General features: G+C 40.0%; 1 protein-coding gene and 1 long non-coding RNA gene across 6 annotated transcripts in view; one reads left to right on the top strand and one right to left on the bottom strand.

The window, feature by feature from the left end:
* The window catches only part of STARD13 (StAR related lipid transfer domain containing 13), a 556563-nt gene that overhangs the window by 352298 nt on the left and 179199 nt on the right, over positions 1-25066 (top strand). Inside the window, exon 1 of one of the 4 annotated variants that reach the window (XM_050766580.1) lies at positions 8921-10302. The exons of 2 other annotated variants lie outside the window; for them this stretch is intronic. In XM_050766580.1, coding sequence (XP_050622537.1) covers positions 10134-10302 — 169 coding nt within the window. In that variant the 5' untranslated portion in view covers positions 8921-10133. Of the gene's footprint in view, positions 1-8920; positions 10303-25066 lie in introns of those variants that run through there. One more of the 4 variants, XM_050766576.1, reaches the window with a different exon arrangement.
* Positions 14302-24578, bottom strand: LOC126940590 (uncharacterized). 2 transcript variants are annotated; one of them, XR_007720819.1, is made up of 4 exons: positions 24376-24578; positions 18257-18513; positions 15863-16487; positions 14302-14603 (listed from the first exon to the last, which is right to left on the bottom strand). It is a non-coding gene; the product is annotated as an uncharacterized LOC126940590 (long non-coding RNA). The 2 variants fall into 2 exon arrangements; XR_007720818.1 differs by having other exon boundaries at positions 15863-16055.

The raw sequence follows: 25066 nt of genomic DNA, 5'->3' as shown, positions 1-25066 counted from the left end.
CAGCATGGTGACTGTAATTAATAAGACTATTGAATATTTGATGAGGGAGTAGATCTCAACTGTCACCACACAGACACACACACACACACACACACACACACACGTCACTATGTGAGGTGTTGTATCATGATGACTTTTAAATTTTAAAATATTTAATTGACCGATAAAGATTGTATATCTTCAAGGTATGCAAGATAATTTGAGATAGGGATGCATTGTGTGATGATTCCCGCAGTGGAATTACACACCCATCACCATGCATGCTGTCCCTGAGATCCCCTATGTCATGGTGTTTTTTTTTCTTTTTTTGAGATGAAGTCTTACTCTGTCACCCAGGCTGGAGTGCAGCGGCACCATCTCAGCTCACGGCAAACTCTGTCTCCTGGGTTCAAGCGATTCTTGTGCCTCAACCTCCTGAGTAGCTGAGATTACAGGCACGCGCCACCATGCCCGGCTGGTCTCGAACTCCTGACCTTCCTGACCTCAGGTGATCCGCCCACCTTGGCATCCCAAAGTGCTGGTATTACATGCGTGAGCCACTGTGCCCAGCCTGTCATGGTGATTTGAATACTAATCTATCTTATTAATTGAAGAAGGGGTATCACATAGGAAAGTATTTACGCATTTTTTTTTTCTCTTCATGGGCATCTTTTCCCCCATATCAGCTTCCCAGCTTTCTCACCCAGGTATGCATCCCTCCAGGCACCTGCACCACCTTTCTGCCATGTAGAATGCCTCTATTCTGTTCTGACGTAGTCATCTCTCCTCTGCACACCTCTCTTGTAGCACCAGCGACGCGGTCCTGTAATTGTCACTGTCCTTCTGTTTTGCCATGATAAATTATTGTTGAGAAGAGAGAGAGTGTCTTCTTCTCTGTACCATCAGAGTCTAGCCCTGTGCCTGGCATGAAGAATACATTAGAAATATTTGAATAAGAAAGGGTAAAAGAAATGGTAAGATGAGTTAGTGACTTTGTCTCTGTTGATGACAAATGAGATGCCAGAAAAAAAAATCTTTTTATTACCCCAGGATCACTTTTGGTTAAATTATTTCTCTTAACTCAAAAGAGAAGCCTCCCCTTGCTGTCCTGCCATTACCCTAAAATGTGTCTTCCAGTCACTTCAGAGCTACATGACGCCTAAATCTAGACCTCTAGAGGGATATTTTGCTACTCTTTCAAATTTATAGTGCTCTTCTCTTCACAGGATTTTAAAAATGTTGCTACTCTTCTCTGCACCACTTTCAAGTACAGATTGACAGTCTTATGTTAGGAATACGGAAGGAAAGCATTCTATCATATTTTTTTGGTATACTGAGCTGCATTTATCCAAGAAGGCATATCTAAGAATTGCAATTGCATTATTCCTTCCGTGCCTTTATTCCTCCACAGTCGTGGGCTGTACTCAATTCCCAACTGCTGCTTGACACCATGAAGAAAGGGATTGTATATAAGAATGGAGACAGAATACAGGGCAACAGGTCAGCAGACAATCGTAATAATGGTGTGCCTCTCACTGGGTAATCCCAAATATTTACAAAACAGATGATCAGAAGATTATCCAAAGGATTCATCATCGGATTTCTTCAATGAGCAAGTGTTCATTTCATATTCAAATTATAATTTGAGTCAACATTAAGAAAATACATTCACTGTTGTTCAAGATGGGAGGAGGTTATAGAATCCTACCTAAAGTAAGTGAAGGTAAGCCTGTAAGTGCAGACAAATTCTACCTAAAAGACTAAAAATTCCCTTCTAGTAATCTAAGCAATTCATTGAAAATAAAAATAAGCAATTGCTTTTATTTTCATTGAGGACAAAAATAAGTAGGTTTTAGAAAATACTAGATAGTAAATTTGTTAAAATCTCCAGTAAAATGAATTTTTAAAGAGATATGTATAAGCATGAAGAAACAGAGACGGTTGATAACCCAGATGCAGTTTGAGTCCACGAAGAGCAAATGAAGCTACATGAACACAGTCTCCCACTTTGGTAAGGTAGCAAGACTGGCCCATCAGAGGAAGGTCATAGACACAGTTGGTGGGTGATCAACTCAGAAGATTCTGCCATCGTATCCCTATGGAATAATATGGGCTAGAAAAGAAGGTAGCTTGGAGCACTACATCTAGTTGATAGTTCTTCCCACAAAACACAGACCAGTGGACTGAAGTCTCTCAGAAGAGGTATCTGTAGGGTCAGCTGAATGTAGCTGGCTCAGTGCTGCTGTGCTGTTTGGTTAAAGGCACGGCAAGCATGCCTATACAATTTGTAACTGATACAAAGATAAGGTAGATATTACTCAAATTTTCTTATGCCCTTTAGCCCGTCTTTATGGAGCAAGAGGTTTGCCCATCCTTCCAGGATCCCTAATTTTCACAAGGGACCTTAAACTGCGCTGTTTAACGGTCAAAGCATATACTTTTGTCACTAGCCAACAAAGTGAAATACATGTATTCTCATTAGTCAGGGTTCTCTAGAGGGAAAGAATTAATAGGATAGGTAGATATAAAGGGGAATTTATTAAGTAGTAACTCACTCGATCACAGGGTACCATAATTGGCTGTCTGCAAGCTGAGGAGCAAAGAGAGCCAGTCTGAGGCCCAAAACTGATGAACTTGGAGTCCAATGTTTGAGGGCAGGAAGCATTCAGCACGGGAGGCTAGGCCAGTCTCACCTTTCACATTTTTCTGCCTGCTTTATATTCTATCCGAGCTGGCAGCTGATTAGATGGTGCACACCCAGATTAAGGGTGGGTCTGCCTTCCCAGCTCACTAAACCAAATGTTAATCTCCTTTGGCAACACCCTTGCAGACACACCCAGGATCAATACTTTGTATCCTTCAATCTAATCAAATTGATGCTCAGTATTAACCATCACAGTATTTAAGCTCTTCGCAGAGAATAAAACCTAGAATTATCTGCTGTCCAATCCTTACTCAATCCAAGTTGTTATCATCAGCAACAAGAATAATACTTGTAATGATTGCCTTAAAAAATATGCATCTATTCCTCTAGACAGTCTAAATTTTATCTTTGGGGAAATTCATATAATCATTTATTCAATTACTGATTCAATAATTTGTTCAACCAATCCTGCTGATATCCTCCTACTCTGTGACAGGCCTTACAGTAGGCATCAAGTATAGAATGTGAATGAAATAGACACAGACCGCCCAAAGCAGTCTACTGGGAAGAATGAGCAACACAGAGGTCCATGAGCAAATACATATGTAATTATAAATTGGGAGAGAGGCCATAGGAACCTCTAAGGGGATACCGATACTGCCTTCACTTAGAGGAAGTCAGCAGGGATGGCTTGTCTGAGGATGCATCCGTTAAGCTGATACTTGGAGGCTGAGAAAGAGTCAGCCACAGGAAGGCTCCATGCAACATTACAGCTGAGGAGAAGCGTGTGCAGAAAGGCAACTGAGGCGGCAACGTGGATGATGCTAGCAGGGAGCTGGAGTTGATGGGGGAGGGGTTGGCAGGGACTGGATTGTGCGGGACCTGGTGGGCCAAATAAGGAGTTTGATTTTTGTTCTCAGTGCAATGGAAAACTCTCCAATATTTTAAGCCGGAAAGTGCTGATATGGTCTGTGACATGGTTTAAAAGATCACAGACAATAGAATACTTGAACCATGGTTTTCAAAGACCCTCACAGAAATTACTTTTCCTAAATAATGCTTGTTATATTATTGTTGACAGTGAAGGATACAGTTAAGAAACCGTGAACTACATTTTGCTACCTTATCCAATATTTTTGAGGGTGCTGTTTTTTTTTTTTTTTTTTTTTTGAAACAGGGTCTTGCTTTGTTGCCCAGGCTGGAATGCAGTGGCACACTCATGGCTTACTGCAGCCTTGACCTCCCAGGCTCAAGTGATTCTCCCACCTCAGCCTTCTGAGTGTATGGGACTACAGACCCTCACAAGCATGCCTGGCTAACTTTTGTAATTTTATTTTATTTTTTTTTTAGAGATGGGCTTTTGCCCTGTTGCCCAGGCTGGTCTCGAACTCCTGAGCTCAAGTGATCCACCCACCTTGGCCTCCCAAAGTGCTGATTCCAGGTGTGCTGATTCTTTCTGAGGACCTGGGAAAATCTTCCCTGGAGTCACCATACCTAGTGATCTGTATTTATCTTGACCACTGTTTTGTTTTTCATCTCACGGATCTGCTGAATTTTGTAATTGGTCTTGTTTCCGTTTTGCTTTGTCAGAGAAGCATCTTAAGCCACATTCTCACCCACTTCCAGCAAATGTGCGAGACTTCGTGGCTTGCATATCTGTGAATGGATTTTACCCCTGGCTTTATTATTTTCCTGCCCTTACTTTACCTTTCCCCCAAATTCAATTAGTTGTTTATTTTTTACTTTTATAATTTTGGGGTGGGGGGTTGTTAGCTACCAGAAATAACAAGGCAAAAACAAATAGCTGGAGGAGAAAGTCAGGAATTGAACAAAACTCAACTACGGCAATAAATTTAAAGACCTATTCTTCAGTTCCAAAGATCATTTGGTAAGTAAAGAATAGAGAACAGTCACGTAACAGCAGATTTTACGAAAATACAAAAATAGCACCCAGCAATGTATGCACTTGGATATATATGATCTAATATATGTGCATATATATGATCTAAAACAGATCATATATAAAAAACAGCATGAGGCAATAGAGATGGCCTCCAGCCTCCCACACTTCACTTAACATGTGGTATAGTGGTAAGTTTCTTTTCTGTCTTCCCTCGCAGTCCCTTGAGAGCAGAGACCACATCATACTCACATTTGTACCTACTATACTTACGCTGTTTTTTCAGGCATCCAATGTTAAATTTATGAATGAGTAATATAGATTACAGAAAATAAAGCCTCCCATAATCTCAGACTGCATCAGCAAAAGTACAATGCCCTGAATGCAGGGAATAGGCACACAATGTACCATATACTGTTGTGCTGGGCCAAGTCTAGAGCTCTAAGCTTAGAGTAGATGCCCGCATATTTTTAAAGGGATACTGACAGACTGGAGCAGATCCAAAAAAGAGCAGTCAGCTGGATGAATGGATGAAAGTCATGTGGTTAGATGGAAAAAAATGTGAGACTACACCAAAAAAATTCTTGTAAGGGCTTTTGACAAACATCTGAAGGACAGTCTTGTGGAAAAAAGCATAGATTTGTCCTGTCTGATTCCAAAATGGCAGAATCAGAGCTAGTGTATGGAAATTAAAAGGAAGAACATTCTTCAATAGCTTGGGGCCCTCTGTGAGATAATATACTCTGTATATGCAGGTAGATAATCAGCTCAACTACTGTGGTAGTTGAGTGGTTGGATTAGAAAATGTTTAATATTCCTTCTAAATTCAAGATGTTAAAACTTTATGCCTGTAGTAGTTGCAACGAACAAATGGATTCCATATGAACATGTAACAAGCCAATCTAATTAATGTGCCACATAACAGTGGTTTACAGGTATTAACATGACTGGTAAGACTAAAGAGCTTTGTGTTAGTCATGAAAGTGTTTCTGGAGGCAATAGGTTTTAACTGAGCCTCATGGGTGGAAGAGAAGGGAATCACACAATTCCAGATCTGTGAAACAACTGAGAAAATGCAAGAATTCTGGTTTGGCTGGAGTGGGTGGGTGTAGTAATGGTCTCAGGACAGGACAGACCAGGTTGCTGTCATATGGGTTGGAGCTGATGGAATGCCATAAAGGGAGAGCACATGCTCCTGGAGGCCCATAGATGGGAATTCACCAGACAGTAGGGAGGGCTGCGGGACAAAGTAAAGGAAATCTATTACCACCTACAAGTGTTTGCGGCAGGATCTGGACTCCAGATGAGAGCCATGGTCTGGAGCTAGGAAAGCTGATCTGGGCCAAGCTCTTTCACGGGGTCCTGGTCACAGCTGCCAGTGTGAGTGTCACCAGCTTGTCTGCACTGGGCATGGGACATGGGGTGCATGCAGAGTGAGAAGGTTAATTGGCACAGAGTTGGGCACACACATCACAAATCAATTGGTGAAAATCCTCAAACGCTGGCCTCCAGAGCCCACAGGAAGGCTTTGACATCAACCCACAACCTTTGGGTTCATGTAATTTCGAAAGCGGCCTTCCAAATCAGCCCTGCATTTTTCCGCCTGCCACTTGTGTCTCAAACATTTTCCCAGTTGGCAGAACCACCTTGGCTCCCTCTGAACAGACTGACGAGGAGGCTGGAATGTGTGTGAAGGAGTAGAAAGGGCAGCAGACAGTGAGCCATTCCTGGCTTCTGTAAAAGCACTCCTTAGCGTTCTGCCCTGTGTATACAAGATTCCATTGAGTGCTAATCTGGGATCATCTATCAAAATACTTGAAAATTCCAAATACCAAAAGTTTCGCTTAGAGGTCAAATTTCAGAGTTTTGACTGTATTTGGAGTGTTTTCATTGACAGTGAATGCTATGAGAAACTCAAGACATATGCAGCATTAGCCTTGAGGACGGACAGAATGCAGAGAATAAACAAGCTACCCTGGAAAGAATTGGCAAAGAGGGTCAAGCTGAGCTGCTTATTCATTTGAGGGTTGGGGGCTGGGGTGAGTCTCTAGTCCTCACCTATGGGTTACTCCTAAGAGGGCTTGTGGCTCCTATTGGTTGATTAAGGGGTCTGGGCTCCGTACTTCTTACTTGAAGACACCATCTCTCAATCATCACAGGATTTTAGCCGCCCCATACCCCTATTTCCATGTAGGCATTCCAGTATCGCAGGCAGTTAAATAGGATTAGGATGATTTTCAGGCTCTTCCTCCAACATGCTCTCCCCTTTCCAAATTCCACAGTGCCTTTTCGGTGCCGTGTTTTTCCTTCCCTGTCTCTCGTGTGTAATAGTTGAAGGGGTGGCCTGCCCCTCCACACCTGTGGGTGTTTCTCGTAAGGTGGAACGAGAGACTTGAGAAAAGAAATAAGACACAGAGACAAAGTATAGAGAAAGAAAAGCGGGGCCCAGGGGACCGGCGCTCAGCTTTACAGAGGATCCACGCCGGCCCCGGTCTCTGAGTTCCCTTAGTATTTATTGATAATTATCTTTACCATCTTAAAGACAGGGGAGTGGCAGGACAATAGGATCAAAGAAAAAAGAGGAAATCGGCAGTAAGACATATGAACAAACACCTCTGTGACATGAATAAGTTCAAAGGAAAATGCTGTGCCTTGAGATGCATATGCAAACATCTCCATAAACCTTTTAGCAGCATACTTTTAGTCTATCACATGGGGAGAAACCTTAGACAATATCTAGCTTTCCTAGGCAGAGGTCCCTGCGACCTTTGGCCGTACGTGTCCCTGGGTAGTTGAAATTAAGAGAATGGTGATAACTTTTAACCAGCAAGCTACCTTCAGGCATTTGTTTAACAAAGACACATCCTGCATAGCCCAAAATCCATTAAACCTTGAGTCACCACAACACATGTCTCTTGCAAAGGACAAGGTTGGGGGTAGGGTCACAGATTAACAGCATCACAAATACAGAACAAAATGGAGTCTCTTATGTCTACTTCTTTCTATATAGACACAGTAACAGGCTGATCTCTCTTCCTTTTCCCCACAATAGTGGAAAGAGTGAAAATAGCATCAGCTTGGAGATGCACACAGGCTCTGCACTTGCTTGCTATGTGACTTCTGTGAATTTTAGCCTCCTTTCCATCCAATCAGATACCTCCAGTGACAGCTGTGGAGATTAATGTTAAAAAACATAAAATGTGAAGCCATGAAGGCTTCAGGCCCGGCACATAGTAGGTGCTCAATGCTATTCCCTTCTCTCCTCTTTCCTTTCCCTTCTCTTTTGCTGTCTTTGATTCCCAGTAACCATCTGTTTATCTCATTCCTGAAATAGTCTGACTGAAGATCACAATTGATGACCAGATTAGGAGGGAAGAAAAGTAGGTGAAAACTGAACACAAGTGCCATCTGTCTTCTTCATTTTTAAGGGAATTAGAGAGGAAGAGATATGGTGTCAGTCTTGGAAGATGCTTGTGATTTGGGCACTCTCTCCCTCTTTGATTCCACAGGACTTCATGCACTCACTGGGGAAGAGGACCAGCTCTTTCAGTTGCCTGTAAAGGACAAGCCAGAGAGAGAATTAGCTATTTCTTGATTCTAATACAAGAGACCTGTCCACTCCAGTGGTATGGGGACTAAGTGATCACAAAAAAGAATTTATTTAAAAAGTATAAGTTTCATAGCAATGGCAATACATTAGCATAAAACAAGGTACTAATGACATACTAATGAGAAAATAATGTTACATATTTGCTTTAAATATAGTACCCTAGAAACACAAAATGACAAAAACATGGTAAGCAGGTGCATGAATTTATAGATACTACTTGAACCATGAAATAAAACTTTAGGGGCCCTGTATATGCATACAGAAGACCAAATGTTGTGTAACCATCCAAAGAGGCTGACAATTACCAACTACCTGACATAGGAGGCAACTGTCACATGCTGGGCCCCAGAGATCTTTCTTAACTTGTTTATTTACATAGTGGGACAATTACACAAGAGGAGCTGCTTCTCAGAATCAGGCTAGCAACAATTCCCTCAGGGAAAGTTGTTAAGGCTTATGGGCCTCAGAGAGCCAGCGTAAGAAGAATCGAAGCCCTAATTTAAATTCTGTTAAACTTTTAATTTGGAAATAATTTAGAAATAATTTCTCATTATTAGACTATAAATTCCCAGCCAGGCTATGTTTCAGTTTGAGTCAGCCAATGTAGAAGCAACTTGGTCATATACTTTTTTTTTTTTTTTAATCAGAGAACTTTATTCATTCGGCCCCAGGCTCAGAATTCGATAACATGTTTTCTGTGGACTTTTTCTCTTCACATCAAACAATGTTAAAGAAGAAAAACAGGGAAAAATCATAATGACATATATATGTGTGTGTATATATATATATATACACACACACTCAGATATGGCCAAACTGAATTACTAGCAGTTTGCTTAAACCATACACTCTGGTTCTGGATCTGCATACATGGGCACCTAGAGTCTCTTGCAAAGCCCTCCCCAGCCTCTGCCTATCAGAATTCTCCCCATTTTCAAAAGCCTATCCAAATGTCTCTTTCTCCATCTGGCTTGCAATCATCGCCCCAGTCAAAAATAATATTGCTCACCTAGCATTGTGTTTGCATCCTTTTTGAGACATATATATGGCCTCATGTTAGAAGCTTTTGTATAACTTCTCAGTGGATCCTTATCAGGTTGATGACAGTATCTTTGAAGTATCTTTGCAACTTCTGCAGTGATTCTTGTCTTAAATGATTCAGTGTCTTAAATGTGATAGGCACTTTCTAAGTATTTTACCTGTAGGTGATTAAAAATTGGGGAAGTAGAGAAATCAAAGAGGAACGGATGCTTAATACCTAACACGTGTGTACTTCGCCTCTCTGCGTCTTATCTGTAAGAGCCTCCAATTCCCATCACGTGAGGGTCAGGATCTGTGATATATTCACTCCTGGTGTGAAAGCCCTTGAAGTTTGTTTTTCACTGGGAAAGATTTTATTTGAGTTGTTTCTTGATAATGAAGCGTGGTGGTTTACGCTCAGCTGTTGATCCTTGTTTGAAGTAGGTTTTTTTTTTTTTTTTTTTTTAATTTAAGAGATTTACCAGTTCCATCTTTTACCTGGCTGCAGCTGCCCTGTAGAAAGCGAAGGAGCTTTCTCTAATTTTTGACAGCCTGAAAAGTTTCCTGAGCCCTGAACTTGTTTGTCTTCTACTGTTTTGCCCGTCCCTCTCTCTTTTACTTTTAACTCTTTTAGTGAGGGCTGCTTTTGGGTGCTTCGTCAGCTTTGAGGCACGTCAAATACGTGTATTTCGCTTTCAGCATTGTGTGAGGGACCCTGGCGGCTGGAACTGCCTCTGCTCGGGGCTTAGGGCTGACTGCGAACGTTCCCATTTTCCCCTCTTCCTCTCATTGGTTCCCGAGGTCACGTGAGGGCCCGGGGGTTGGAATTCTGAGTTGTGGCTTTGGCACTCCTTTTTCTTTTTAAAAATCGCTGGGTCTGTTGAGCTGTCCTGGGCTGGGTGCCTTGCTCTTTGACTGAGACTGGAGACAGACGGGAACAGCCACAGGCAGACTGAGGTGACAATAGGAAATCTGCTGAGATGTTCAGTCAGGTGCCCAGGACCCCAGCCTCAGGCTGCTACTACCTAAATTCCATGACACCTGAGGGCCAGGAGATGTACTTGCGATTTGATCAGACTACAAGACGCTCTCCTTACAGGATGAGCCGGATTCTAGCACGCCATCAGCTAGTGACTAAAATTCAACAAGGTGAGTGGCCGGCAGTGGAAGGCTGTTGCTCATTCTGATTTCTGTTGGCTCTATTTCATGCTAACCCAGTTTTTTGGTTTTGTTTTCACTTTATAACATATGGATTTCTATGCCACACTACCCGTAACTTTGAAAAATAACTTCAGGCTGCAGTTTTCAGCAAACAGGACAGTCCTTAGCTGCCACATAGCTCAACATAAAGTGCCCAAAAGACTTCACGGTGGGACAGTGAATCATAAATTCCAAAACTTACATGTGTCTACAGAACAGATGAGAACTGTTACTCAGTGTGTATCTTAGGAGCTTTTCTGCAGTTTCCTCACACTGTGTCACATTTAGAATGTGGACACTTGTTTATTTCATTTGAGAGGGGCGGGGGACTAATGTCCACCCTGCCCGGAGTATTTCGAACATCCTTAGTGAAGAGGAGGAAAGCAAGAATTCTCTTCTAAAGGCCATCAGGCTAAGCACTAGAATCGCATTCTCTTCCTGTTTGTATGTTTATGTCAGCAGTTGCCACAGACATGTTAATATTGTTTTTCTGGTAAAGAATTAAGGTGTTTGTTGATCTCAAAACAAAATCCCGTAACCTGCACGCAAAGCTCCAGCTTCCTATTGCAAAGAGAAGAGAATATTGAGTATAGGCTGCTTGATAATTCTTTTTATTCTCAGCCCCCCAAAATACCAGTCTAGAAGTCTGGACATTACTAAAATTTAGCAGTCTAAAAAAAAAAATTTTTTTAAACATGCTCCTTATAAGGTGTATCAGTAGAAAGCAGAAAGATGAACATTCCTAAGAAGCCCCTAACACATATGTTTACAATCAGTTAATGATCACCCTCCTTCTAGACTACAAAAAGAAATTATTATATTGGTGCTAAATAAGTTAACCAGGAATTTTTAGAGCCATTATAAAAATACAGTTTCCACTTAAATAAATGAGTTTAAGATTATATTGAATATTAGAGAGGAAGTTGGGGTTTGTAATCATGAAAATCTTATTGTAATGTTTCCAAAAAGAACAATATGTATTCTAGTGGGCAGCATTTGATGAGATTGTTTCCTTGGAAATTAGGATTTGTTTGTAAAGGTTCAGGAACTAGTTATGTGTGAAGGATGCTGGTCCTTCCTACATGCTGGTCTGATTTCAGGAAGGATATTATGTCATTCCATAAACTCTGTGTGCAGGTCTTGATTGAATAGAAACAAAAGTAATTATTTCCCTGTGGCTTGATTTAAAAATACTTTGGGCTTAGAATAAAAACCAGCTCCACTTTGGTTGTAGAAATTTCTGATCATGGTGCTTTTCCAAATGCCATCATCTTTATGTACACCGAGGCTTAATGATGCTCTATCATCTACAAGATATAAATGTTCTTCAGCATGCGTATCATATTAGAAATATTGCGTAGAACTAGCTGAAATTGCTTTGCAAACCTCCTTAGATGTATTTACAGTATTTGATTTTATTTAAATATTATGTTCTTTTTGGAATGAGGGTTATTTTTCCATTCAAGATTTGAAGTTATGAACACATGCACTGTCATTGAACGTGCCCTGTCACACAGACATACGGGCACCCTCAGTTTATGTTTCATTTTTGTCTAATTAGATGATTTGAGGATTCCGTCTTTTCTATACTGGGCAATGGAGTGTTTGAAGTCAATGAATGCCTAACACTTAAAACTGACAGTAAAGATCACAGGGAAGCAACAAAGATTTCCAACAGTCTAGTGATTCAGAAATCATTATGTGTTAACATCATACAGCTCTTTAGTAAGACAATGAGAAAGCAATGCAAAACAATTTTATTGAGTTTACTGAATTAGAAGATTGGTTTACTGTAATAGCAGAGAATGTGGATTAAACAGTTACAGCATACCAAAATCATTATAGATAATTTTTTTTATTATGCCCATTTTACAGATGAGAAAACAGAGGCACACAGAGTTCAAGTATCTTATCCAAGGTCACCCAGTAAGAACTGGTACTTGAATACAGCTTGACAGTTCATGCTCTGCAATACGCTAGACTATTTTTCAGTTTTTATAATGAGTGCTAAAGTACTGAACCTATGATTGAGTTTTGGATTATATAGTATACTAGAGACTTTTTAGACTTTTCTACTCAGGATACAGCAATACACTATATTATAGGATCAGAATTGGTCACTCATTATGAAATTTCGTGTCAGGTTGTATTTCTCTAGTGCAAGCAAAGTGCTAAATGTTTTATTCTCTTTAAACAGTTACTACCCAATAACACAGGATGTCAAGTTATTTTTACTAACAGCTTTGTTTTCTTTGTGTTTTTGAGACAGAGTCTTACTCCGTCACCCAGGCTGGGGTGCAGTGGTGCGATCATAGTTCACTGCAGCCTTGACCTCCTGGGCTCAAGCGATCCTTCTATCTCAGCCTCTTCAGTAGCTGAGACTTACAGGTGTGTGACACCATGCCTGGCTAATTTTTTAAATTTTTTTTGTAGAGACAGGGTCTCACTATATTGCACAGGCTGGTCTCGAACTCCTGGGCTCAAGTGATCCTCCCACCTCAGCCTCGCAAAGTGCAGGGATTACAGATGTGAGCCATTGTGCTGTGCCACTAACAGCTTTTAATCATTCCATTAATCACATGCAAATAAATTAATGGCAGCATTATTTTCTGTAGTTGACAGGTTAGTATCTTAAAGTGACAGCCACATCACTAGAATTGTTTGCATTATTCTGCTTTAGATCTTTAAGATTTAGCATTATGTTAATTTTATTTAAGACGTCATTACTTATAATTTCTCATGGTTGTTGGGAACAGTGGAAACGAGTAAGTTGCTCCCCACTGACCTCATTATAGTGAGATAATCATTGAATGGCGTGCACATGATTCAATAGCAGATACACTCATGGGGAGGAAAAACAAGGAAGAGAAATAAAGGAATCTTTGATGATGCATAGAATCAGAATTCATTACCCAAACCCAGGATGAATCTCAACTTGCTCATCTTCGGCTACACATCAAAACATACATGCATCATTTCTCTGGCCTGTTTTTTAGTTCTGGGGTTACAAATTCATTTCAAGAGAGAGGAGATGTTTAAAAGAGAGTGTTGTTTTGAAGAGTGAAAGTTTATCGTAAGTCATACTGCCCATAATCCATACCCCACATTCTTGCTTGAATCAATAGGGAAATTGTTGTAGAGAGAGAGAATGGAAATAATAATGGTCCTTATTTGCCTCACTAACTGGCGCTTGGGAGTGGATAGGAGAGAGGATGCTGGGGGTGGTGAAAGACTGTGTTAGGCCAAGGAAAGGAAGGATTGGATTTTTTTCTATTTTTTTTTATTTTGGTAAAATACACAATACATTAATTTTGCCATCTTAACCATTTTTAAATGTATGGTTCAGTGGTATTAAATACGTTCATAATTCATAATGTCCAACCATCACCACCAGCCATCTCCAGAACTCTTTTCATCTTGCAAAACTGAAACTCCATACCCGTTAAACAAGAATTCCTCATTCCTCCCTCCTCTCGGCCTTTGGCAACCACCATTCAACTTTCTGTCTCTATGAATCTGACTACTTTAAGTACCTCATGTAAGTGAAATCATACAATGATTGACTTTGTGTGACTGGCTTATTTCACTTTGTACAATGTCTTTGAGGTTCATCCATGTTATAGCACATGGCAGGATTGCCTTCCTTTTTAAGGCTGGATAATATTCCATTGTATATATATACTACATTTCACTTTCTGTTTTTTTGTTAGTAGACCTCTTAATGGGTGTGAGGTGGGAGAATTGGATTTCTATGTCATTATTTGATGGTTTTGATTTATTGGTTCTATGTCATTATTTGGTGGTTTTGATTTAGTGCAACATGACGGATGCACCATGTTTAAAGTCTACACACACACACACACACACACACATATTTGGAAAACCCAAATGTAAGCAGAAACATAAATGTGATTACTTGCTTTGTGAAATAACTTATCACACTATTACACTTTTTATTTTATTTTAAATGCTTAGGAAACAGCATAATCCGGATTGCAGTCAAGTCCGCTGAAGTAGGATAAGGAGACAGGGACCCAGGCTCTGTATAGATGCTCCTTCGCTCCTTTACAGTGTTGAGTTCCAGAGCTTTACTGGACCTTTGGTTTTCGATGAGAAAGTGAAGTGGATGGACTATGATTGCTCAAGTTTATTCTGTGTCTCATGTTCTGGAATTCTCTCTGTGGTTAAGTCAGCAACTCTTTGAACAGGATTGTAGAAAGCAGGGGAACATAAACCTAACATACTAGAACCTAAAAAGGCAACAGAGCGGCTTTATTATGTGGAATGTATCAGTGGCTTACAATTGTTCTACAATTTCTTAAGAAAATGGTAAAGCAGAAATTAGGTTTTTGTTCTACCTTCGCCACTAATTTATTGTGTGATCTGAGAGAAGTCACAGCTTCTCTAGACCTCTTTCCCTTCTTCCATTAAATAAAGGATTTGGATTAAAGAGTCTCTGAAGTCCCCATCATCTCTACAATTCTAGGATTCTGCAATCGCAGGAGCTACCTTAAGACTAAGGCAATGCTTATTTACATTTTCCTTATTACATCATTCAGCATATACCTGGACATGCTTCCTTGTAACCTATGTAATGCTTTCATTAATATCGATGTAATAGGAATGTTAGGAAGTTCGGTCTTGTGGACTATTTAAATGTCGGTATAACTATACTTATACAGAAACTTGTAAACACCCTTCTTTCTCCAAAATCCAGGCCTGTAAAGTGGAGTTATCTTGATGCCTGACCTATAGCAAGGATTGCAGGGACTGAAGAAAGTCCGTGTGTGTGCCTCTTACCTCACAATACAACCGCTTTCTTTTCTTGATAGAAAATGTGGAAAGTAGAAAGTTTCACTACTGGGCCGGGCGCGGTGGCTCAAGCCTGTAATCCCAGCACTTTGGGAGGCCAAGACGGGCGGATCACGAGGTCAGGAGATCGAGACCATCCTGGCTAACACGGTGAAACCCCGTCTCTACTAAAAAATACAAAAAAACTAGCCGGGCATGGTGGCGGTCGCCTGTAGTCCCAGCTACTCGGGAGGCTGAGGCAGGAGAATGGCGTGAACCCGGGAGGCGGAGCTTGCAGTGAGCCGAGATCCGGCCACTGCACTCCAGCCTGGGCGACAGACCGAGACTCCGTCTCAAAAAAAAAAAAAAAAAAAAAAAGACAGTTTCACTACTGGGAAACTAGTGAAAGTTAGACTCTCATTTGAGTTGCCATTCTATCTGAGGCTATTTTTAAGTAGATATAGCACCTGATTTGAACTCAACTAGAATGGGATATACTGCCTTTTAAAAATTTCCTCAGGGAATGCCAGTGGGCATGAGTGATGTATTCCCCCTCATTACTATGTCAGAAGGCATCTTGGGAATTTGCCCAACCTAAGTGGTGAACATGGCCCATCCCCATGGCCTATACCCCCAGCAACTGGGTAATGTCAGCCTAAATTAAACAATCATTTGTTCTTTTGGAATTGCCCTTTCTCTATGTTTAGTACTTTCTTACCCGACTGCTTTCAAACCTGGAGGATGAATGCGCTGGCAGAAAGACAGATGGAACACAGGAAGCAGCCTGAGAATGCATCAGTCATGTATTGCTCAAGTTCTGTCTGTTTTTTTTTTTAAAGAGTGGCAACTGTCATAAATTCATATTTCATGAATCAGAGCCTCTTTCTACTCAGTGTTGGTGTTTGGAGGGCCTGTACAGAAAGGATACTGTTTAACCAAAATTACAGGAAAATCTGCTAAGTGAATTAAATGAACTAACTTTGAATAACATTTTAAAAATTACTACATAGTAAAACTGTAAGAAGTCAAGAAATGAGTACTGGGAGGAAATTAACAAAAGGACAATATGCTTGTAAACATATAAAACTTGAGAGTTTAACTTTAACCAAGTTGTAGGTTCAATAGCTACACATCATTGCTTTATAACTCATACATTGGCCAGGCCAATCCATTGGAGTTGCCTGGAGCAGCACATGACACAGTAGCACGGGGTGTACAGAGATGGGTATTTGCCTTGTGCCTTCTTCTGTGCCAGTCTTCCAGGAGTTCCTCTGTTGGCAGAATGTTGAAACTTCTGTTGCTCAGATGCAGGCAGTTACCAAATTTGGATTCTGTAACTTTAGCTTAAGTGAATAAAGATTCATTTTTTTAAATGTCTTTCTCTCTCCCACCTTCCCCAATCATCAGTGCATTAGTTCTTAGGAAATTTTGGATAATGGTCAGCTCTTATAATGCAGAATTCCTCATTTCATTAGCAAATTAATCAAGGACACAGATAGAAACACAAGTTAGAAAAAACAGTCACTACTAGTGGTCTTAGCAGTATCAATTGATGACCCAAAACAAATTTAAAAAGAGAACAAATGATAAGTGAGTTTTGGCAAAAGTCTTATATAAAGGGACATAAATAGATGGAGATTTAGTAGAGACATGTCATTAACAAGAATATACACTTGCTCTGTGTTTCATTAGCTATGACAACAGGGTAGTGAGGCAATCAAGAAGACTCAAGAAGATAAGAGAACCTGACCATGAATTGCATGCTAGATATTTGAATGAACTAAAGATCATATAAAAAGTATTTGCTGTCTCCCTAGGAGCAATTGAAATATGATTTTGGTATGGGGAAAGATACTACATATTAATTTACATTCCACCTCATAACCTAGAGGATTTGATGTCATTTATAGAAGAATATATAACTAAAGATTGCAAAAAGATAAATCTGATGAAAAGAGAAATGTTGGCCAATTAATGAGGTAAAACTAGGAAGATATATTACATGGAAATATAAAATGTAAGGCTTTGAATAATTAGCAAAAATGAGCTGCAAATTTGGCTTGAGCTTCCCTGATCTAAGCAAAGAGGAAAACCCAACCAAGGGAAGTTTTTCCCTGTTCATAAGGTAAGAACTTACTAGCCAAGCTTTTCCTGGAAATTGCTCTTTGGGAGAATTTTCTCCCAAGAACTTGACCTATGAGAGGAATTTCTTATACAAATCTCATAAAGGTAACACTGCAAGCTATAGTGAATGGTGCCTTCAACCACTCCTACTGTGAATTCAGTAGTGAGTCTCGTTTCTTATAACATCCTGCAGTGAAAGTGGGGGCATCACAATAAATTGTAGTCCAGTAGAAATAGAAATATTTGGGTGTGGGTGGGTGGGTAAAAACAAGAGGTCAGGTATGCAGTCTTCGGATTCTCTGTCTTAACCTAGAAATAGCATGGAGATTATCCACAGGCAATTTCTATTAGTCTGCTTCGCAGAACACTAGGCCCATTAGACAGATATTCAAGGGAGAAAACATTTCTGTGGTTAAGTCATTTTGGGAAACGCTACTTTCCCTTTCCCCTGGAAATTCAGACTTATGAAAGGCTCAGGAAAATCTGGCACAAAGTAGTTTAACTGTGTTTAAACTGGTATATTTCATCTTGAAAACACTTTTCACAGGATACTGGGAAGTCACATATTGCAAAACCAGCTTTCCCTGGGGAACACATTTTGGAAATGCTGATCTAGGAGAGTACGTGGCCTATGCTTCCTTCAGATAATTTTCTCTGAATATACTTCTTGCATAGATTTGGCAGTAGATACTTTGAAGTTGTGTTTTGGAGAGTAACATCGCAAGTATTCTATGTTTTCCAAAAAGGCCAGCCACAAATACTTTAAAAGTCAACTGAGTAAAGGCAAGATGACCATCTTTTTATGAAAATTAACAACCACATAAAGATTCTGTTTTGGGTAGGCAGAACAGAAAGCTGAGTCGGTATACAGGCAGAGTTAATAATTATAACATCAAGAATACAACCATTCCTCAAATAACTCTACAAGATAGGTACTGTTGAGCCAGAAGGAAGAAATTACTGCCTTCTAGCTCTGGCTTTGTCTTACCATGATATAGTTGAAGTCCTTGGTGAGGTCCAAATGGTTCTAACATTACTGTAGCTAATTCAGGATTTTCCATTACTGCTAGGAAGTGGAATCATGCCCCACAGGAAAGAAGCAAAAAACTCTTCAGAAGTCTCACATTCTCCTTTGCCATAGGTGACATGGGATATGGACTCACTGAAGCTCAGGCACTGATGAGTGGCTCCGAGAATTGCTGAATTCATGGTCCAAAAAATATCTTTGGTTGTATAAAAGCTCTCCTAGTATGACAAAAAGAAGTGAATGAAGTAAAATTATGTAGATAATTCTAATTAGTAAAATCTGCTTGCTTTAGTTATAGCGGCAACTTATCAATTTCCAGGAAGTCCACAAATATATTCTTAAGATGTTTTTCCTCCTGTTGGCAAAGAGATACGCATTAGCATTCACATTATGAATGATGCTTCTGGAGAGAAATTCACACAATATCCAAAAGCTCCAAGAAAATGCATAGGAAATTACCATACTGGCTAGCCCAAACCACCACACTGTGAATTCACACAAGACCATGGTGGTCATTCTGGACTGGTACAGTCTAGGGCAGGACCGAGTACCCTGAAAATTTATATACTAACGTTTGAAAAGACATGAATTCTCTGTCTCTCTCTTTTTTTTTTCCAGAAGGTTAAGTTCTATAATAATCTAAATGGAGAACTTGGAAAATAACTTCAAAATTACAGAAAATGCTAATGCTGTTAGCAAAAGAAAATCAATAGAAATAGATCTAGTGTCTGGCTAGACTGTCAAATGATTTCCCTCACACAGCATAGGAATCCTGAGAATTTTAAAGGTCTGACAGAGGCAGAGCTGACTAAAATACAAATGATTTGTGTTGCTTTGCCTCCTAACAGTTGGATAAAACACAAGGGCGAAACAATGCAGAGAGATTGGAAAGGAACTTGGCAGTCACCAAGTACCTAATTTACATGTCAGGATTTCGAGCTGAAGTAGGCATTCTCTTCCTGCATTCCAACTCTCCCCTTCCTGCTTAATTCTGAAAATCATACATATGGATGGCGGGAACGTTTGATTAGTATTCAATCTCTATGAGCAAACAGTAGCATTTCCTATACATTTATATTCACCAAATGACACACTGGATTCAAAAAGTATGTATAGTCATAAAATCACATTTTCCTCTGAGAGTTATACTACCCTGAAATTATGTATAATATTTAAAATTACTATAAGAAATAAGAATGATTGACAAATCCTGCAGTAATGATATTCCAACCATTCTCACTCAAATAGACTGGAGTTCTTATTTGAGAAAATTAAAGAATATTCTCCAGATGCTTTGAGGGACACAACACGTTTCCCACTACATGCATTTCTCAAAATAGAGCATGAAGTCCATCGCAAGGCCCTTACTGTCTGGACTTCTGTAAACCCATGCATTATGTTTAACAGGTTCTTAATCATCAAACCACCTTCATTTTTACCACTGGTCTCTTTCAGATAGGAAAGTCTACTGACCTCCTTCCCTGAAAATTTGGATCCTCATGTTAGCATTCCATCCCACTTGCTGTACTTTTAGGTGGAAGGTCTAAGGCAGACAAAACTGCTTAAATATTTTTATCACTGACTTCCTAGAAGAAGGAGGAAAAAATCTTGGCAAGAAGAAGGGAAATCAGTCTTGAAGAATATCTTGAAGAGACCTGCAAGGGAATTCCACTGACTGTGTTCATTATCTATTGGTCCCCATACTGAGTGGAATTTTTATGTGTTATCATTGGCCAGGGTGGCCAATCCATTGGCGTTGCCTGGAGCAGTACATGACACAGTAGCACGGGGTATACAGAGGTGGGTATTTGCCTTGTGCCTTCTTTTGTGCCGGTCTTCCAGGAGTTACTCTGTTGGCAGAATGTTGAAACTTCTGTCGTTCTTAGGAGCAAATAATTGAAACATGTTGGTTGAATTTCAAGACACCTTTTCTTCTCTTTTACAAATAGCCCTGTGATTACAAATAGCTTTGATTCCTGTGGAATCAAGAATGTCTCAGGGATGTTGTCCATCAATCCAAACTCCAAACTTTCTATAACTCTAATTTAGAGGGCTTTGGAGTCGTGTACACTTGAATTTGAACTCTAGCTCTACATCATCCCCATAGAGTGACCTTGGACGAGTCACTTAATGCTTCTTAGCTTTTGTTCCCCTGTGGGTAAAATGGCATTAATAAGAGCAACTATCTCAGTTATTGCAAGGATTAAACGAGAGACTATAATCAAACACAGATCACAGTGTCTGGCACATACTAAGTGCTCAATTTAAGACAAAATGATTATTAAACATCCATGTACATATGACCCTTCAAACTGCTGAATCATCAACTGAAGAGTGAATTATGTTTGAGTAAGTTACACACTCTGTATCATGTTTACTATGACAGACATACATAATGCCACATTTTTTGTGTGTGTCCTCAACAAGGTCTTCCAGAAAATTTGAAACAAAAGAGGTTTTTTTTTTCTTAAACCGTAATGAAAACCATTGCCTTTTCCAATTGTGGTTTCCTATGGATAGCTATTGCTCTCTCTCAAGTTGCCCTGAACTGGCCTGAAATGGTGGGTTTAGGCCAGTCTTCAGGTCCTACAGATAAATAGTAAAGCCCGTTGAACTTTACCTTGTAGCAGTGAAAGACAGTTCTTGGCAGAAAGTGTTCCTAGCTCTCGGAATCACTTGGTGGTAAAGGCTAAGCTGAGAGGGCAGGAGTGCTGGAGGAAAGGGGCTGTGCCTCACATTAAACTGAAGGGCTGGGAGGTTCTTGGTGGGGCTAAGGGAGTGGGAACGAAGTCTGAGGCAAACATCATTAATTGCTAATAGATGGGACATTTGGGCTTAAAACTGTATTCCTTAGAACTCAGATATCTGTTTAACAGCCATCTTTTCAAAGCAATCCGATATCTATTTTTGTTCCTCCAGTGATGGCAGCGGGAGGCCACCAAACCCAGGGTGGGGTGATCTTGGATAAGTCACCTAAGTCTTCCAGATCTACGTTTTCTCTTCCATATGAGAGATGAACGGATCAATCTGTAACTGAGGTTCTGGAAAGCCAATTTGCACAAAGGCTAGTGCTACATTCGTCATGGAAAACAACTTAAAAATTATAAAACATGCTAATGCTTTGAATGACTGTCTTAGTTTGCTGGGGCTGCAGTAATAAAGTACCGGAGACTGGGTGACTTAATCCCAAAAATATGCTTCACAATTCTGGAGGTTGGAAGTTGAGAACAATGTGCCGGCAGGATTGGTTCCTTTGGAGGCCTCTCTCCTGGACTTGCTGACAGCTGCCTTCTTGCAGTCTTCACCTGGTCTTCCTTCCGTGTGTGTCTGTGTCTTCATCTCCTCTTGTAAAGACACCAGTCATACTGGATTGGGGCCCACCCATATGATCTAATTTTATCTTAATGACCTCTATAAGGGCCCTATCTTCAAATATACTCACACTCTAAGGTATTGCAAGCAAGGACTTCAACACATGAATTATAGGGAGATGCAGTTCATCCATTACATGAATCAAATATTTCCCAATTTTATTTGTTACATCAAAAAAAAAAAAAAGGGGGAGACTGATGTTTATGATATACCTCTGCTTACCAGCATTGTGCTGGTCGCTTCCTTGTTTTTGTCTTATTCAACACTCATAACAGCCCTCCCTTGAAGATCGATATTAGTATCTACCTGTTTTCAGCATAGGATACTGAGAAAACGTTCATCAAAAGCTGAAAGAAAATGAATGAAAGAATAAGAATATATCTTTAACAAAATCTGAACTCCTCTCTCAAATTCTTGTGATTTTTCTAAACTGAGGTTAACTTTGAGATCTTTGTTAATTTTGTAAACCTTTCCAGCTTTACATGTCTTTGTGGAGAGAAATAGAGAAAAAGTGCTGTACAATGCATGTAAATTTTCTAATGCCCACTTGACAACTTCAAAACTAAGCTCTCGTACTAATTCAAACAAATTATTCAAGAAACTTTAATTGCCCATTTCCTCTAAGGATTTCATTCCTTTTGATTGAGGAATATGCTTCATATCTGTTGAATTCTTCAGCTATGAAAGACTGCCTACAAATCTGATCACTATCAATTTGTTGAAATTTATTCTTAGAGTTTAATGGACTAAAATCTTAACAGTTAAACATTGTAGATTCTTTTCCTTTATTTATTTTATGGAATATGTATACTCTTAAGTCTTCCTCTATTTAGAAATTCTTCCAGAAAGAATAGAAACATCCTTTAGTACAGTTTTGTACATCATAAGTTACATGTTAATCTTGAGCCTTACAAAAACCTTGTTTTGTAGGATGAAATATTGGTTGTCTGCATATGGTATCTTGGAAACCCTGAAAAGCGATTTGTCGTATTAATTCCTTCACCAGTGTACTGCATAACACTTTGTGGAGCAATTCCACATGCATTGTCATTTTGAAGATGTGTCCAATGAAATTATAGTCATGTATTAGGAATCTCTGTCCTCTGAAATCTCTCAGAGAACTGAAAAATGCATAGGCAAGTTTTCCTACTTTGACATGTTTCTGATTTCATTTTCCTGAATTATTCCTTGGAACCGAGTTTTGTTGTATGGAAAAACACATTTATCCAAGAGGGCGCTATCAATAAGTGGAGACTGACTTGATACAATAAGGAAATTTGGCAGCATGCAGCTGCAATTGTAAAACATTAACTGGTAAAAGAGCGATTGTTTCAGAGTCCAGTTTTTCCTCCTCCCCAACCCCCATTTAGAGTAAAATTACTTCCTCACCTCCCAATTGATAATTGCATTTCTGCCAAAGTCATTAGATTTCTGCTGGTTTCCCGTGGTTTTCTTCTGTCACTTTTGCCTCCTTCTCTATGTTTGGTTACCTTAGCAGAGCTGGCCCTGGACACTGTAGCTTCCATTCTGTGAGGTTTATTGCTTTGTTAGATAATGCCAGGAATGACGTTGAGTTGAGACAAGTTCTTTTCAGATCATTGACTGTCAGTCACCTTTCCTTCAGGCTGCTTGAATCTGTGCAGCTGTACCCAGAGGCCCAGGCCATGCCTCTGGCTATGGGAGAATATTTCCACTGAATTACCCGTGAAAAGACTCAGGGTTTGTCATGGACAGGCAGGTTGTCAGCAGAGTTTGTTAACCTTTAAGATGTACTTAGATGAAATGTTTGGGTCTGGATTGGTCATTTGACTTTTATATTTCTCACCACAATATTGGGCCTTTGAAATATTTACATTTTAAAAAGTAGTAACAATATACTTATGCAGGTTGAATATCCCTAATCAGAAAATTCAAAGTCTGAAACACTTCAGAATCTGAAACTTCTTGAGCACTGACATGACACTCAAAGGAAATGCCCATTGGATTATTTTGAATTTCGGATTTGGTGATTAAGGATGCTTAACCAGTATAATGCAAATATTCCAACATTTTTAGAAATCTCAAATCTGAAACACTTCTGGTGCCAAGCATTTCAGATAAGGTCTACTAAACCTGTAGCTACTTTTGTTGAGGACCTACTATGATGTACCAAGAACTATTTTCAGCACTACCTATATTATTATTTCATTTAATTTTCATAAAGACCTGAGAGTTAAGTTTACTCATCTGGAAAATAAACATAGTAAGAACTAACAGATGAGTAAACACATTCTCCAGGAGTTCAGTAAACTTTCCCAAAGTCACACAGTGAGTGGGAGGTGGAGCAGGGCTTTGTACTCAAGTCTGGACGATCTGGGAGCCCACGTTATTCTTAACTGTGCAACCCTGTCTTCTTCATAATTATAGGTAGCAGTGTTTACTTGGAACCAAGAAGTGTTTTTTTGTTTTTTTTAATTTGTATGTTTTATGGGTTTTTTTTTTTTTCATCATTATAGACCTGGTTGGTTCTCCCTTCCTCACCAACCCCTCATGTTGTCGGAGGACCTCAGTGTGCCACCAGCAGCAAAGCCGCGTGCTCATCCCATACTAACTACCCTCCCACTCCCCTCTTGAGGGCTGGCTGCTCTTTATCAAGAACTCTGCTTCCAAAGTAATGTCCAAGGCATCAGGATTCCCAAGGGCAGGATCCAGCATGGTGCCTAACTTACCTGAGGTTCCTAAGTTCTACCTAAGGAATAGGCATCACCGAAAGTATGGAGTCTTCTTCCTGCAACCTCCTTTCTCTACTTCCAACCCTTCAAACTGCTGCCCTTCTTCCTAGAAAGTGCTGGGGTGGGATGCCTATTCTCCCCCAAGTTTTCCCAGGGCTCCCGGGGCCCACAGAGCTCAGGGGCTCTTGTGACTTCACAGTGGACTTTTCTGACACTAGGGAGTATAAGGAGTGAGGTGGGAATTGGGTGAGACCTGTGTTGTTCTCTAGACAGCGGATCTGGAACTCAGCCGTCCTCCAGTGCAAGAAAAGTGTGTATTAAAGGAGGGTCCACATTTTCAGAGAGAAGTCTTGGGTGGAGATTTTTTTCTTCTGGATTTTACAATTCTGTCCTCAGTCACAGCTGAGGCCTGTAGACCAGAATAGTTGCAGTTGTACTCTGCACTTGTTGCTAGCTAACAGTAGCCAGTCAGAAAAAAGTATCATGCTCTGCCAACTCCTGGTGTTTGTGAAATTTTGCCAGAAGCAAAACAGGATCAAAAATAACAAACAGACGTCCTCCCTGGCTTCTTGACTGCTATTTACATAAAGAGATTGATGAACTGACTGTGCTTGTGGGAGTGTGCGGGGAAGGGAATTTTTAAGGAGAAAAGGTTAATTTTGGGGTCCTTGGTTGCGTGTGATTTGAG

Source organism: Macaca thibetana, chromosome 17, assembly GCF_024542745.1.
Source record: "Macaca thibetana thibetana isolate TM-01 chromosome 17, ASM2454274v1, whole genome shotgun sequence".
NCBI lineage: Eukaryota > Metazoa > Chordata > Mammalia > Primates > Cercopithecidae > Macaca > Macaca thibetana.
Note: the sequence above shows the minus strand (reverse complement) of the source record. Positions and strands in the feature narration are given on the sequence as shown.